At 53.0% G+C, this 13,502-nt stretch overlaps 3 protein-coding genes across 3 annotated transcripts; all 3 read right to left on the bottom strand.

Annotated features, from left to right (window-relative positions):
• Positions 1–732: 732 nt before the first annotated feature.
• POSPLADRAFT_1056461 (hypothetical protein) lies at positions 733–3,056 on the bottom strand (the record flags this gene model as incomplete). Its single annotated transcript, XM_024480776.1, has 11 exons — positions 733–1,077; positions 1,135–1,507; positions 1,560–2,037; positions 2,090–2,099; positions 2,151–2,229; positions 2,279–2,304; positions 2,361–2,383; positions 2,441–2,540; positions 2,600–2,679; positions 2,741–2,841; positions 2,896–3,056. The coding sequence occupies 11 exons, from the start codon at positions 3,054–3,056 to the stop codon at positions 733–735; spliced, it is 1,776 nt and encodes a 591-aa protein (XP_024339904.1).
• A 1,135-nt stretch (positions 3,057–4,191) lies between these two features.
• On the bottom strand, positions 4,192–6,138 carry POSPLADRAFT_1074356 (hypothetical protein; the record flags this gene model as incomplete). The annotated part of the gene is made up of 9 exons (XM_024482696.1): positions 4,192–4,339; positions 4,406–4,556; positions 4,620–4,989; positions 5,042–5,109; positions 5,167–5,222; positions 5,278–5,402; positions 5,466–5,720; positions 5,777–5,950; positions 6,004–6,138. 9 exons carry the CDS (start codon positions 6,136–6,138, stop codon positions 4,192–4,194), a joined length of 1,482 nt encoding a protein of 493 aa, XP_024339903.1.
• Positions 6,139–11,518: 5,380 nt separating this feature from the next.
• Positions 11,519–12,613, bottom strand: POSPLADRAFT_1056459 (hypothetical protein; the record flags this gene model as incomplete). Its single annotated transcript, XM_024480775.1, has 2 exons — positions 11,519–11,985; positions 12,067–12,613. 2 exons carry the CDS (start codon positions 12,611–12,613, stop codon positions 11,519–11,521), a joined length of 1,014 nt encoding a protein of 337 aa, XP_024339902.1.
• Between the last annotated feature and the right edge of the window lie 889 nt (positions 12,614–13,502).

The raw sequence follows: 13,502 nt of genomic DNA, 5'->3' as shown, positions 1-13,502 counted from the left end.
GTCGAGCTGTCAAGACGGCTAGGCTTCTGGAAGGGATAAAGACCGAAGACGACGAAGTCACATTCGTATTTGACTCGCTTGTAGGCAGCAAACACGTAGGAAATAAAGTACAAAACAGACTGTGTAAAGACCATAGTACGCAGCCATCTGAGCTACCACCGTAAGAATCGACTGTAGTCTGTGTTGGAACACGGGCGTAGCGATGCCCGTAAGGGACCATCGCGTGCGGTACATACATCGCGAGCGATCGATTCCGGCCCCTGGCTACTATCGTGCCTGAGCTTGCGAGCTCGTTCCTGACCACACGCTTCAACCTTGCAACAAAGGCTGTGCATGATTCTGCGCCTCCAATCATACAACACAGGTACACGCATACTGCCGAGCCAGGAGGGTGCTGAAATACTCAGACATGAACTGTCCTCAGGCCAGAAGACGTAAAGGTCTCTGAAAAGACCTCACCAGAGGTTTCAAGCTGGCACTACACCTAGGTGCGCAACCTGGGCTCGTTCTGAAGACCTGGACAGGAGCATTCGAATTCGTCGCGTACGTGACGTTAGCACACAGAACGCCCAGGTAAAACCACTCTTCTTGTTCTCAGAAGTGATGAGGGAATCGCATGCTACATGACTGAAGGCGACGCGATTTCGCCTGATCTATATTATCCACTGCGTAAAATCTAGACATACCGTACACGAGGGCGTTATAAAATTAGCATCAGACAATCCAGTTAGACTACACCTGTTCGCCAGGTCCATTCTGCCCCTCCGACGTCTTCTCGTCAATCGGCTCCTTGTTGTCTGTGACAGACACTGATTGCAACGAGACCTCCTGAATCTCCGTATTCGGCTGTGGGATAGCTGCGGCAGCCTCGTCAGTCTCGTCGCTCTCCTTTGCCTTGACCTTCTTGTTCAACTTCACCCGCACAGTGAAGAGCGACGCGATGAAGCCAACAGCCACCAACGCCGTCGTCGCAATCATCATGCGCGAGAACGCAGCGCCGTACGCCTGGCGCACAATGTGCTGCACCTCGGCCGGCGCCTGCTGGAGGAGGGCGACGGACGAGACAGCGTACAGATACTGCCCATCGACTGCGTCAGCGCATCGTACACTTCAGCCCCATCGCGGAACACATACCGGCGCAGAGACGGGGTTCGCGAGGACGCGCTTCGTGAGCACGTTCTGGATGATGCTCCCCTGCACCGAGATGCCGACGATGCCGCCCAGGCTCTTGCTCCACATGGTCATCGTCGTCACGCTCGCAAGCTCGCCGCGCTGCACCTGGCTTTGCGCGGCGATCGTGTTCGTCTGGTAGACGAAGCCCATGCCGCAGCCCGCGATGATGAGGAAGGCGAACTCGGCCCCGCGGGGCGTGGTGCCGTTGAAGAGGATGCACAGGCCGGTCCCGATGAGGTTCACCGCGCCGCCGGCCATCAGCCACGGGCGCACCCAGCCCGTCTTGGAGACAAGCATGCCCACGAGGACAGAAAAGAACGAGAGCGGGAGGATGCTAGTATGCATGGTCAGCTTTGAGTCGCCTCCTGGACAGGCGAGGGACTCACTAAGGGAGCAGCTCGATGCCGGAGATGAGTTGCGAATCGCCCTTGACGAGCTGGAAGTACGTCGGGATGTAGAGCGCAAGACCGTACACCGCGATATTGGTGAAGAAGTAGTTGACCGTCGACGTGATCACGTTGCGGTGGTGGAACATCGATAGCGGGATAACGGGTGACGGCGGGACATAGTTCTCATACAAGATGAACACGGGGATGAGTGCGGCGCCGATAGCGAGGAGCACGATGACGCGAGTGCTGCTCCATGGGTACATGGTGCCACCCCACGAGAGCGCAAGCAGTAAGCAAACGACGCATACGGAGAGGATCGCAATGCCGCCGAAGTCGATGTCGCGCAGCGTCACATTCTCCTTCTTCCTATCCGGGATTTTGTTCAGCAAGAAGAAGATCACGGCGATGGCGAGCCCGCCAATGGGTAGGTTGATATAGAAGCACCAGCGCCATGTTACATCGCGCGTGAAGATACCTGGAAGTAGGCGAAGTCAGAGGTGGCGAGCAGGGGGCATGAGGCTTCTTACCTCCGAGGACCTGGCGAAAGCGTCAGTGAGTAGTAATACAACGAGCAGATGGATCACATACTGGACCAAGCACATTGGCGAGTGCAAGACGAGCGTACATTACACCCATGTATCGACCCCGATCTCGAAGTGGCACCATCCTGGATGCCAGTAAGCATCCTGGTGTTCGGTAGGAAATATAGCACGTACTGGCTGATCATGATGATAATGATCACCTAGGAGTACAATCCATATTAGTGTGTTCCTTGCATCCCCTACGCTCCTGACGCACCATCAACCCGGCCCCTCCTATGCCTGTATAATATGACTTCAGTATGTCTGACTAACGCATACAATAGACTTGAGACATACCAGCCACCGCTCGCGCACAACAGAGCCATATAAAGTTCTGTGCGGTGGCAGTCATCAACGAGCCGAATTCAAAAAGGAAGATGGCCGTGAAGAGCATGGCCTGGCGGAGGTGAAAACAGTGAGCACAAAACCCGAGCGGTGAGCGAGATGCTGGCAGACCTTACAGCCCCATAGCTCTGAGGCACGACCGAAGAAGGGCTGAAAGACGGTTGATGTCAACAGATATGAGGTCGCGATCCCTGTATTAAAGTGACGTCATTTATGTTCTTCATTACCGACGAATGCAAGGATTGATCGTACAGCTTTGCTCATTCAGATGATCGAACTCCGAGGCAATGGTAGGCATGGACGTGGAGACTATGGTTTGATCCAGAGCGGCCAGGAAACCACCCATTGCGAGACTACCGATGTTGTGTAAGTATCTGCAACATAGTGGTATTGCACCTTGGAATCACCTCAGGAAAGCCAAGTGGATCTCCCATGGCTTCATGTTATGTGAGAGCCCATTGAGCTCGACCGAGTTCTCCTGCGGAGGCTGTTCCTTCGCAATGGAAGATTCATCTGCAGAAAGACGAACGGATGACTTCTCGGTGGTGGGAGCAGGGGAGTCGCTCATGGTGGTCCAGGGGGTGGAAGAAGGGAAAGGACCGTTTTAGCAACAGGACAGGGCCGCGGGCGGTGCCACCTGAAGGCGTCTGCAAGCGTGCGGCAGGGCCCTTCTTCTCCGACGACTCAGCATGTCTGTGAGAGCACTTTGATCATTGGGCGCCTGTTTGGCGTTCCGACTTTCTCGGGCCCCCAATTGGGCGCTCGCACACTCGGCTTCCGTCACTGCGGCGCGCGACACTCAGATTTATGTTTTGATCATATACAAAACTCACTTACTCGGCACAGGAAGCGGGGCCCTGGATACTTGCATGTCAGCGCGCTGTCCGCAAGAGGCTATGTGCTTAACAGCGTGTCGACGGCAACTCCATCAAGCCAGTCCTAATGGAGGTCATCATCAAAGTGGCGTATCACCCGATTGCCAAAGACATCATCTGCGTTGTCGATTAGTCCTCAGGGGTCCTCCCCCTATGTTCTTCGAGTCGTACGTTTTCACGGAAGCTTCTCCGTCGGCAGCAGCTCCTAACCGTCAGACGCCATGACTATACGTAGTCCACAGTCAGTCATTGTCCGGCGACTCAAAACCGGCACCCGGCACACGGCACAAATGACCGCAAAGCGCGGTGCAACTGCGAGTCCAAGGAGCCAGTGAGACAGGCATCACGTTGGCGCCTAAGCCAAGTAAAGTATCGACGAGCCGCAGAGAACGAGAGTAAAGAGATACCAAGATACCCATAAGCTCTCAACGAGCGGCACGGACTTTGTATCAAAAGGATTAACATGGGAAGGACGAAGTCAGCATACATGCATGTGAATGCAAAGTAAAGCAACAAAGGCATCTAACTTGTCTTATTGCGTCCACATCATCAAAGCATAATTTTGGCCTTCCATACCGTGTCAGCCGAGTAGACTTCTTTATCTGGAGATGAAACTCGGAAAGTCGATCGCCAAGATTGTTCAAGGCATCTTCCCTCCGAAGAAATCCAATTTACTCCGAGCGCCGCGGAATGGATCTAGAGATTGTACACAGAAGCATGTCTCTGTTATTGCAAACGCGGTCTCAATTGATAAGTTACATAGGACAAGCTTTCTACGATAATAATTGGTGATATTGAACAAAAGCATCTACAACGGACTGTCGACCCTTAGGCAGTCTTGCGAGGAGTAAACAAAAGCGGTGAGCCGTCTGTGGGCTTCGCTCCGTCCGGGAACCTGACACTGTAGCGCTTTAGGATGAGGCTTAGCGCGATCTTCATCTCGTGCACCGCGAAGAAGCGGCCAGGGCACGCATGGCTGTGATCGAAGACGACTCAGCTCAGTGAACCAGTGACAGAAAATGCAAGATAATGAAAGACTGACCGCCCTAGACCAAACGCAATCATGTCCGGGCCAATGCGCGCAGCGCCCTTGTCTGTCCCGACGAATCGCCATGCATTGAACTCTCTCGGGTTAGGGCCTTGCAGCTCCGGGGAGTAGTACACGTCCTCCGTGTTGATATTCACGACCGTTCCTGCAGATCACATCATAGCCCTTTCGTGAGCAACGACACCCGACCAGAGGTCTTACAACATACCCTTGGGGAGGACATATCCGCCAGGGAGGTGCCACTCGTCCATACCAACGATCTTGTGCGGGAGCGCGATGCTGCGGCCGCTCGTGCGCAGACTCTCGCGGATGAAGCTGTCGAGCTTGCTGAGGTTCTTGAGCTGGTCGAGGGTGACTGTGCCATCCGCCCAGTCGTCGCCGAGCACCGCGCGCTGCTCCTCGAGGAGCTCAGGCACGTACTGCGGGTACTTCGCGAGGTTGTAGAGGCAGATCGTCGTGCGCTTCGTCGTCGTGTGGATCGAGAAGAAGACCAGCGTGAGCATCATGGTGGCGAGCTCGTGCTCGTTGACTGGCTGGTCCAGCGGGACGGTGTTGAGATATGCCTGCAGGGAGTCGAGCTGGGCGGCGGGTAAGGATTCATAGCGCTTCGATCGCAATCATAGGACGTACCGGTGGGTCATACTCGTCACCGAGCTCTTTCATGAGCCGCCGCCGCTCATGGACGATGGGCATTGTGTCTAGCCGATGAATAAAATCAGTGCAGGAACGACACGAGCAAATCGGACGTCACGAACATTGCAGCACCTTGGCACGATATACCGCGGTAGGCGAGGATAGGTTGAACTTAACCCTAAAATACGTGGTGAGCGCTGCACTTCACGTCCTTAGAACGAATTGGTGCTTACCACATGTACAGCTTAGCAACTGACGGGAGCAGAGCGAGCACCGGGCTTTTGCGGTTAACGAAGTGCCCGATGGACGCCGCAAAGTCTTTGTAGACAGGGATAAGCTCGCTATTGGTGCCGAGTTCCTGTTCAAGACGGTATGCCTGTCAGCGCCAGCACCTTGGCCCGTCGAATCTGCGAGAACAGACCTCGCCAAAGAAACAGACGGTTGTGGCCCGTGCAATCACGTCCATAATCAGATTCGACGGGCTCTCGACTTGCAAAGGCGCCTGGATGTCCGCGCCCACGCCGCGGTCAAAGCCGCGTGTGAGCACGTTTGAGAGAACGGGGATGAAGCGCGCGAGGAACGGTGTGATGATGACCGCGAAAAGGCGATGTGGCTCGAGGTCCGTCTGTGACGTTCCGAGCATATCTGCAAGGCGGAACTCGTCCTTCACGGCTTCCTGTTCTCAATCAATATGACGATGTGTGCTAGCCAATCGCGACAATGAGGACGTACCTCGTAGCTGAAGGCGGGGTTCAGGAAGATATCGCGGACGTGTTCCTTCCCGACTACGGCCTGGACGTAGCCACGGAAGTACACCCGGAAGACAGGGCCATATTTCTCATACGAATTGACTGTAAAGGCAGTGGGGTCTTTGATGAAATCGAAAGTGGAGCCAAGGATCGGCCACTATGAAAGACTTATGAACAATCCCACATCGCCCATAAGGTTAATACGCGTACTTTGTATTCAACGAGCGGAGGGAGTTTGTACTTGCGGCTGCCAAACCCACCCACAGTCAGCCTCCATACGATGAGGGAGACCGCACTTATGAGAACGGTGGCGAGGGCCTGTGGCGAGAGGAGATCGACAGCCATGGGTACGAGGTGTTGGGATCGAACACAAGTGGGGGGGTTTAAATACCATTCAACTAATCTACCGCCGTTGACATGGCGCGACTGATTCGGCGACAGATGACATCTGTATAGTTGGTCGTATCACCATGCCGCATACATATGGGGATGTATCGAGATGCTCACTAGGTACTGAATCTGGACTACAAGTTTGACACTCTTCGGGAAGAAGGAGGGAGGGCGATCTAAGAAAAACGTGAGAGGGGGGCCTGAAACAATCAGCGGTGACCGCTCACCTGCCATCAACCTGTCCTGCGGCGGAGCACTCGCTTATGACAACAAACAATATGAACTGTACGTGCCAGAATTGCACCTCACGGTGTATTCCTAACTTGCTATAGGGGTAGAATCCCGAGTCCCTAGACCTGTCGTTTACTCAGTCACATATCGAGGACGGTGCATGTTTGAATGTCAGGGCACTAGTTAACCTTGATGGAGTTGTGGGCGCGCTAGCGATAGATGTCAAGCGCCACTCCCCCATATAGTAAGTAAACGTTGTGCCTGTCAGGATTGATGTCTTCAGTACTGCCTCCCTCTTTCCGAGTACTCCCAACTGTTGCTCGTCAGACAACACGTAGTGATATTACGGGACCCGAAGCTACCTCCGGCCGATACCAATTTCATGTCCCGAGGTAAACCCCGACTCTAATCCAAGGTCCTCGTAGCCATTTTGATCGTTGCAGTTGTTCATGTGGAGTGTAAGCCTTGGGCAGTCACAGCGCCACTGTTCGAGTCACATGCCTGTGTAGTCCAATCAAGCCGCTTGGAAACAACACCGGTTCCAGCGGAAATCACGGTGATCGAGATAAGACGCTGCCAAGATGACTTTCGGCGCTCCGGTGGGGGCGGAAGTCCATTTTTGTCGTTCTGCCAAGTTATCTCTTGCATCGAGCGTGAAGGCAAGATGATCCTCGAGAGTGTGCATTGTGGCAGGACTCCTAAATACTGTATGCTCTTGTTTGTGCATTGTGGCTGACTTATCATGATTGCGGGTCAATTGATTCTTGCGTGGTCATCACTGCTTCTCATGTTAATCGTGCCAGCCTGCATCGTGCGAGTTGCCGCTTTGTCTCCCGTAAGCAGACACATATACTATGACCTTTGTGATATCGGGAAGATAACAATGACATATAGAACTGACATGCTGCATACATAGGTCTTAGCGCTTGTATCTTGATACATCATGGCAAATGCTCTCAGTCGAGGCGATGGATAGCGATACAGAGCCCAAGGCTCTTCTCCTGCATTGGCATAACGACTAGACCAGTAATTGAACATTAGGGAGCCCTCGGAACAACTTCCAACGACTCATTCGTGAATAATGAACAATGTGGGTTTTCGATGTATGGTAATGTTCCCACTGCATTCTACCTTGACGCCTGCTATTCTACAACTTACCCAGGTGGTGTTGACGCACGGACCAGGATATCACCTCAAATCTCGCACGCCTTCATCAATATGAGCTGAGACGTATTGGGCAGTGCGATATTTACAATCCGCATGTATCGCAGTTAGTTATAACGAAGCCGATCTTTTCACCCGCCAACGACTCAGTGTGTCCTACCTCGCTCCATGGTACGATGTATCAGGGGCTACTCACCGGGCATATGCAATCATTCATCCTCCTTCTGCCTCTTCTAATGGTTCTAGATACTTGCCTCGCGGGGAGAAATGCAACAATCGACGACCAGTGGGGAGACGAACTTACGGGATTAGTACCGGTCTTTACCCCCGCTAATGAATGGCAGCAAGGTGCAGAATGCGCCGGATGCCAACTGAAGCCCAATGCATCCTTTGCTTATGACCATACTTGGCACGATTCCACATGGGACCCCGTCAGGAGACCCATTCCGCCTGCTGTTCAGCTTCTTTTCAATGGTATCACCTCTGACTCTTGCCGTGCAGACGACCGACTTACATCTAGCTTTCAGGCACTGGGATCTACGTCTTCTGTATCCAAGGGAATCTTGTTCCATGGAATGCAGTTGCTGTCGTAGAAACGAGAATGAACCTTTCTTTCATCCTCGATGGAGAACCTGCGGGATGGTACTTGTATGCTCCCAACAACAAATCCCAGGAATTCGCTTATAATGTCGCAACGTACACCAATGCGAGCCTGGCAGCGCTGCCTCCTGGAATGGCGCATAATCTAACCATTGTGTCGCACGCAGTCCATTTATTCGATTATGCGATATACACGTGAGTGATAATATGTACTCGTCATCATAAATGCCGAACAGTCATAAAGGACGCAAGACGATGACGAATCATCGGTCTCTCCTGGGACTACGTCATCACAAGTATCCGTGACGATGACATCCCCTCCCTCTGCCTCTCCAGTTCAAACGAACCCATCCTCCGCAGCCAGCACCAGAAGCTCAACGAATATCACTGTGGGAGCGGCGACGGGGGTTGCGGCCGGATTGTTCGCCTTGGGCGTGCTTGTTCTGTATATCCATTGGCGGAAAAGGCCCTCAAGGCCATCTAGCAGCAGGACAGCATTATGGAACGGCTCCATACTAAGGTGCATCGAGCCTTCTCACCGAGCCACAAAGTTCCAGCATACCGCAGGTCCCATGCCAATTCCGTTGTCACCCCAAAGTCGTACTACAATAACGAGTATCTCGTCGCCACCACTGCGTGAGAGGCAGGGCAGGGAGCAGGAGGGGATGATACTTGCTCTACCACGTGTAGACCCGTCGTCGTCATCCTCTTCCCAGCCACCAACAGATGCGCACGAGTCTTTGTACGCTCCACCTGGTGCATGGTGTTCGGACAGCCAATCTCCTCCAGAGTACTCTAATTAGCGCATGTTCCTGGCGTAAGGGATACGTAGATACAGCACTACGGTAGAGCAGTCAAAAGATCGTTGTCGTGAACGAGAAAGTAACTTAGGCATGGCGAGAGTCCAGGTGTAGGTGATGAGATTTCAATCTCTGATCTCAGGGCGTATATATCGTTGAGCTTATCCTCTGTCAACCGAACTTGCATTCGCCAGGTGCTTATGTCTAGTTCACGATTTAAGGAAAAGGCTCGCATTAGGATCGAAATCCGGGGTGATCCGTCCGGAACATGCCGAAGCTGCCTTGAATCATGCACAGGCTCGTTCGCTGAGTCTATCGGCACCATTGACCAGGCGCACGGTGACCCTGATTTCAAGCAACTCTCACACACACAGCAGAGCGAGCTCTGCGAGCGAAGCAACGAGTGCACTCAAGAAGCCAATACCGCATGACTACGTTCTAACACTCTCAACTGCTGTATGGGCGCCATTCGGCTCAACCATTCTCCGGTCACCAACGTTACCTTTACATTTGGTCATATGAAATACAAGGCTCAAAGTGTGCTTCAATATCTTCAGTTGTCGCCACAGCCCAGTGCGTTTGCGCGGAGATACAGATCGCCGCACATGCGAAGCTAGCTCGACTGACGACTCCTAACTGTACCTAAGTATTGTGCGCATCCGCCTCACCGTCCATACTGTTACCCTTTTTTAAAATCTCTTGACTCCCTGATCCCATATATATTACTGATGTGGATACTCCGCGAGCTCTTTCTTATCCGTCTTCGCATAGCATCGCAAGAAGAAAATGATAGTCGATGATGAACTGCGATACAAACTCACAGGCACAGGTAAGTGGCAATCATCTACGTCTAATAGTGAATTGGAGCAAGGTGTCCAATTCTCCGAATGTCAATTGAACTCGAAAGGCTCTCTGGCCTATAACTACATTTAGATTCAGCATGATTCCCCATACGATCCTTGCAGGCGCCAGTCCATCGTACAACTGTGGAACCCTGTCGGATGACAGAGAACACTCGGTGCTGAATGCAGACGTAACAGAACCGAGCAGAAAGCAGGTATATTGATTCTAGTGTATGGAAAAAAGGGAATGGTACGAGATGATGATGGTACAAAGGAGAAGGGAGTTCGCTCTCGATCCTGGTACGCGCGCGGAAGCAACCCAGCGGCACCAAACAAACAGACAGATGGGACAAATACATGATGTCACTATGCGTCACTGACGTCTGCGTGCGGGATGTGCGTATAGGATGTGAGCGCGAGCTTACAAACTGCTGTATACTGGTACTAATGCTTGGCCCCCTTTCCATGTTGCTCTCTCACCACTAGTATTTCAGGTACAGGGATTTACGTTTTCCACATTCTTGGGAATCCGTGAGATAAGACCGCAGTTGTCGAAACGGAGATGAATGAATCTCACTTTATGATTGACGGAGAGCAGGCCAGCCGGTATCTGTATTCTCCACATAATGAGACACGAAGTTGTCTATATGTGAGCTCCCACCTGACTCGTGTTCATGGCTAACATTGATGTAGCTCTGGAAAAAGATATAGGAGGGCGTCACATTCATCTCCTCCAATGTTGCGGCTTCATCCGCAAGTGCCCCTTCGAGCTCACATTGACTAAAACCCGTGCGAGAAGCGATATTGAGACAGGTTCTGTCATTTTCAGCAGCCAGACAGTCTTTGTTGACAAGCGGTGCATCCAGATCGTCATGCCATATCTTGACCAGCATCATGATCAGAGAGGCGGCTTAGTTGCGATTGGAACACCGCTGCTGTTCTGCTGCCGACGAAGTATTCCCACTCCATCTAACAAGGCTAAAGTGCTCCGATGGGACGAGCCATATGCCACCGGACAGTGTTTACAATCCTGTGTATCGTACATTGTGACTATCCAGTTCTGTGGTATCCCGGTTCTCTCTAGTCCATTTTCATTGAAGTACCTTTGTCAGGCACTTGCGCTGTACTGCCACGCCACGCCAAAAGGCGCGTTTGTAGCAACTGCAGTATCTTAGCTGATGACTAACAGATGGTCACTATACTAATTGACTCTGTCGCTTGTGGATTCAGTTCACTTTCCACCTAATAAATCCCACGCCAAATGTTACAACAGTCTATACTCCTATATTGATGCCTGACTCGTAGACGACGAGCGAGGACTTATGGACAGTACGTCGTCCTGAAGATCGAGCGAGGAAGTCGAGAATGACCACTACCCCAAGCGAGGAGGAGCAGAGACTTGAATGAATAACCAGGTCGAACTTAGGGTTCGACCGACTAATGGTACAACTACTTATACAAGTACCGACTGCGCACGGACCATCGTGTCTATGTGGTCGTGTTAGTGAACAAAGAAACGTAGTGGTACGATGCCGAGTACAAAGTGCGCACGGACCCCATTATGTAAGCTACATAATGTTCAACCTGTGGGTGAGCGCTAAGACAGGCGCCAGTATGGGCGCTAGTAGTACAAGGAATAGAACGGGAAGACAAATGTTTCATTACCCCCCTGCCAGAGTTGAAGTCCCATTCGACTACTTACTGCTCACCATCTCCATACAACTCCCAATCTACGCCATCGTCCTCCTCTTCGTCGAACCACTCCTTGCGCTCGTTCCTCCCTACATTCTTCCATTCCTCGCCAGAGAGGTGCTTCTGATGCGGCCAGGAGCTGTCCCACGTCCATTGAGTGGTGTCGGGTGTCCAGTCGGGGTCGACTTTGCGAAAGACGACAGGTGTATCGGGGTGGGGGCGCGAGGGTCCCGCGACAGGACTGGTCGGGGGTTCGGGGTTAGCGCTGTGCAGTGGAGGAATAGGTACCGCTTTCGTCTGCCTTTCTTTCTCCTTCCTCTCCTTCGCCTCGTTGATGATTCCCTCGAGGAACACGTTGTCGACGACCACCCCCACGCGTCGCGCAGGTTCTTCAGGTGGTGCGAATACGTGTCGCTTCATCGGCCTGGTTCTGCACTCTCGCTCCAGGTGTCCAGGGGCTTCTTTTCCGCATCCTGCGCATCGTACGTCCGGACAGTCCCATACCCAGTGTCGAGACGATCCGCATCACCTGCAGCTTCCCTTTGGGGTCCAACCAGGGTTGGGTTGCCAGTCAGCCGGGATGGTAGTGCTCCGCGGCGTTGCTTGGAGGAAAGGGGATGGGATCGGGGGGCGCCTGAAGGCAGACGTCGGTAGGGGTGCGGGTAGGGGTAAGTACGCGTTGGGGATGGCGCGCGGGATGAATTTGTTGTGTCGTGCCCGGATGCTGCGTGGTAAGAGCGGTTGAAAGCGATGGGCAACTTTCAGATTGTCGAGCCGGATGAGCTCGGTGAGGACACGGTCGTCCTGTTGGCGTAGGAGCCGTTTGTGGTGGTCGATGGCCTTGTCGGCTGCCTTGACAGCCTCGTCATAGTCGCGGCGGGCGGAGAGATACGTCTCTAGTGCAGCGCGGTCGGTGGCATTGGTTGCCTCGGGGTTGTGGGCTTTGAGCTTGTTGAAAATGTCGGTGGGATTACTGAGAAGGAACGTTAGCAAGGTGCTGTCGCCGACGTGGGTGTGCTTAGGGGTGTAGATTGAGATCCTTTTCCCGCCTTCGGTCGAGGGGGCGTTGAACTGGTCGAGGAACGAGAGGGTGGAAGACATGTTGGTGCGAGTGGGGATGTAGTGACTGGGTAGAGCTGCTATCGATTCAGCTCAAGTCCTTCCTGTTCTTATACTCTGCCAACACTTGGTCCGCCGTCCCAGTCAGGTTCACTTCGGGCTCCCATGAGTCATCGGCTGTTGAGTAACCCTTCCACCTGACATGATATTCGCGGTGTCGCATCCTCTTGTTCTCTCGGTGTCCGATGATGGCTTCGACTTCGTAGTTATCTTTGCCTTCGATAAGGTCAGGGGGTGGCCTCGTGTAGTTCGGACCATGGATCTCCGTTTCTGAGTAGGGAGATAGAAGCCATTCGTGGAAAATGGGGTGGACTCGCCAGGTGCTAGGGAGGTCTAGCTTGTATGCGACCGTTCCGATCTTGTCTAGGACTTTGAACGGCCCTTCTCGCCTTGGGGCTAGTTTCCTGGACGGGTACGGCAGCTTCAAGTTCCGGGAGTCTAGCCATACCAGCTGACCTTTACGGAAGGAACCCCCTTTCCTTTTTACTTTCTTGGCCAGGACATTCTGGGCCATCTCCATTGCCACATGTGCTTCTTCGCGGATGTTTTGCAAGTCCTTGAGGCGATAAGCTGCTTGGGGCGTGTTTGATCCGGGGTGCGCGGTGGGTATTCCACGAGGTTCGTATCCCATCATGAGTTTGAACGGGGACGCCTTCGTCGTGGAGTGCTCGCGGGAGTTGTGAGCAAATTGCGCGGTGTGAAGATGGTCAGCCCACTTATCCGGATCATTGGCAGTGAAGCAGCGGAGGTAGATCTCCAGCTCTTGGTTCACTCGTTCTGTCTCACCGTCGGTTTGCGGATGGAATGCCGTACTCATGGCTGATTGAACTCCAGTCATTTTGCACAGTTCTTGGAAGACTTTGGACGCAAA

The sequence above is a fragment of the Postia placenta genome (genome assembly GCF_002117355.1).
Source record: "Postia placenta MAD-698-R-SB12 unplaced genomic scaffold POSPLAscaffold_6, whole genome shotgun sequence".
In the NCBI taxonomy this organism is placed as follows: Eukaryota; Fungi; Basidiomycota; class Agaricomycetes; order Polyporales; family Adustoporiaceae; genus Rhodonia; species Rhodonia placenta.
This window is presented reverse-complemented; position numbering and strand designations above follow the sequence as displayed.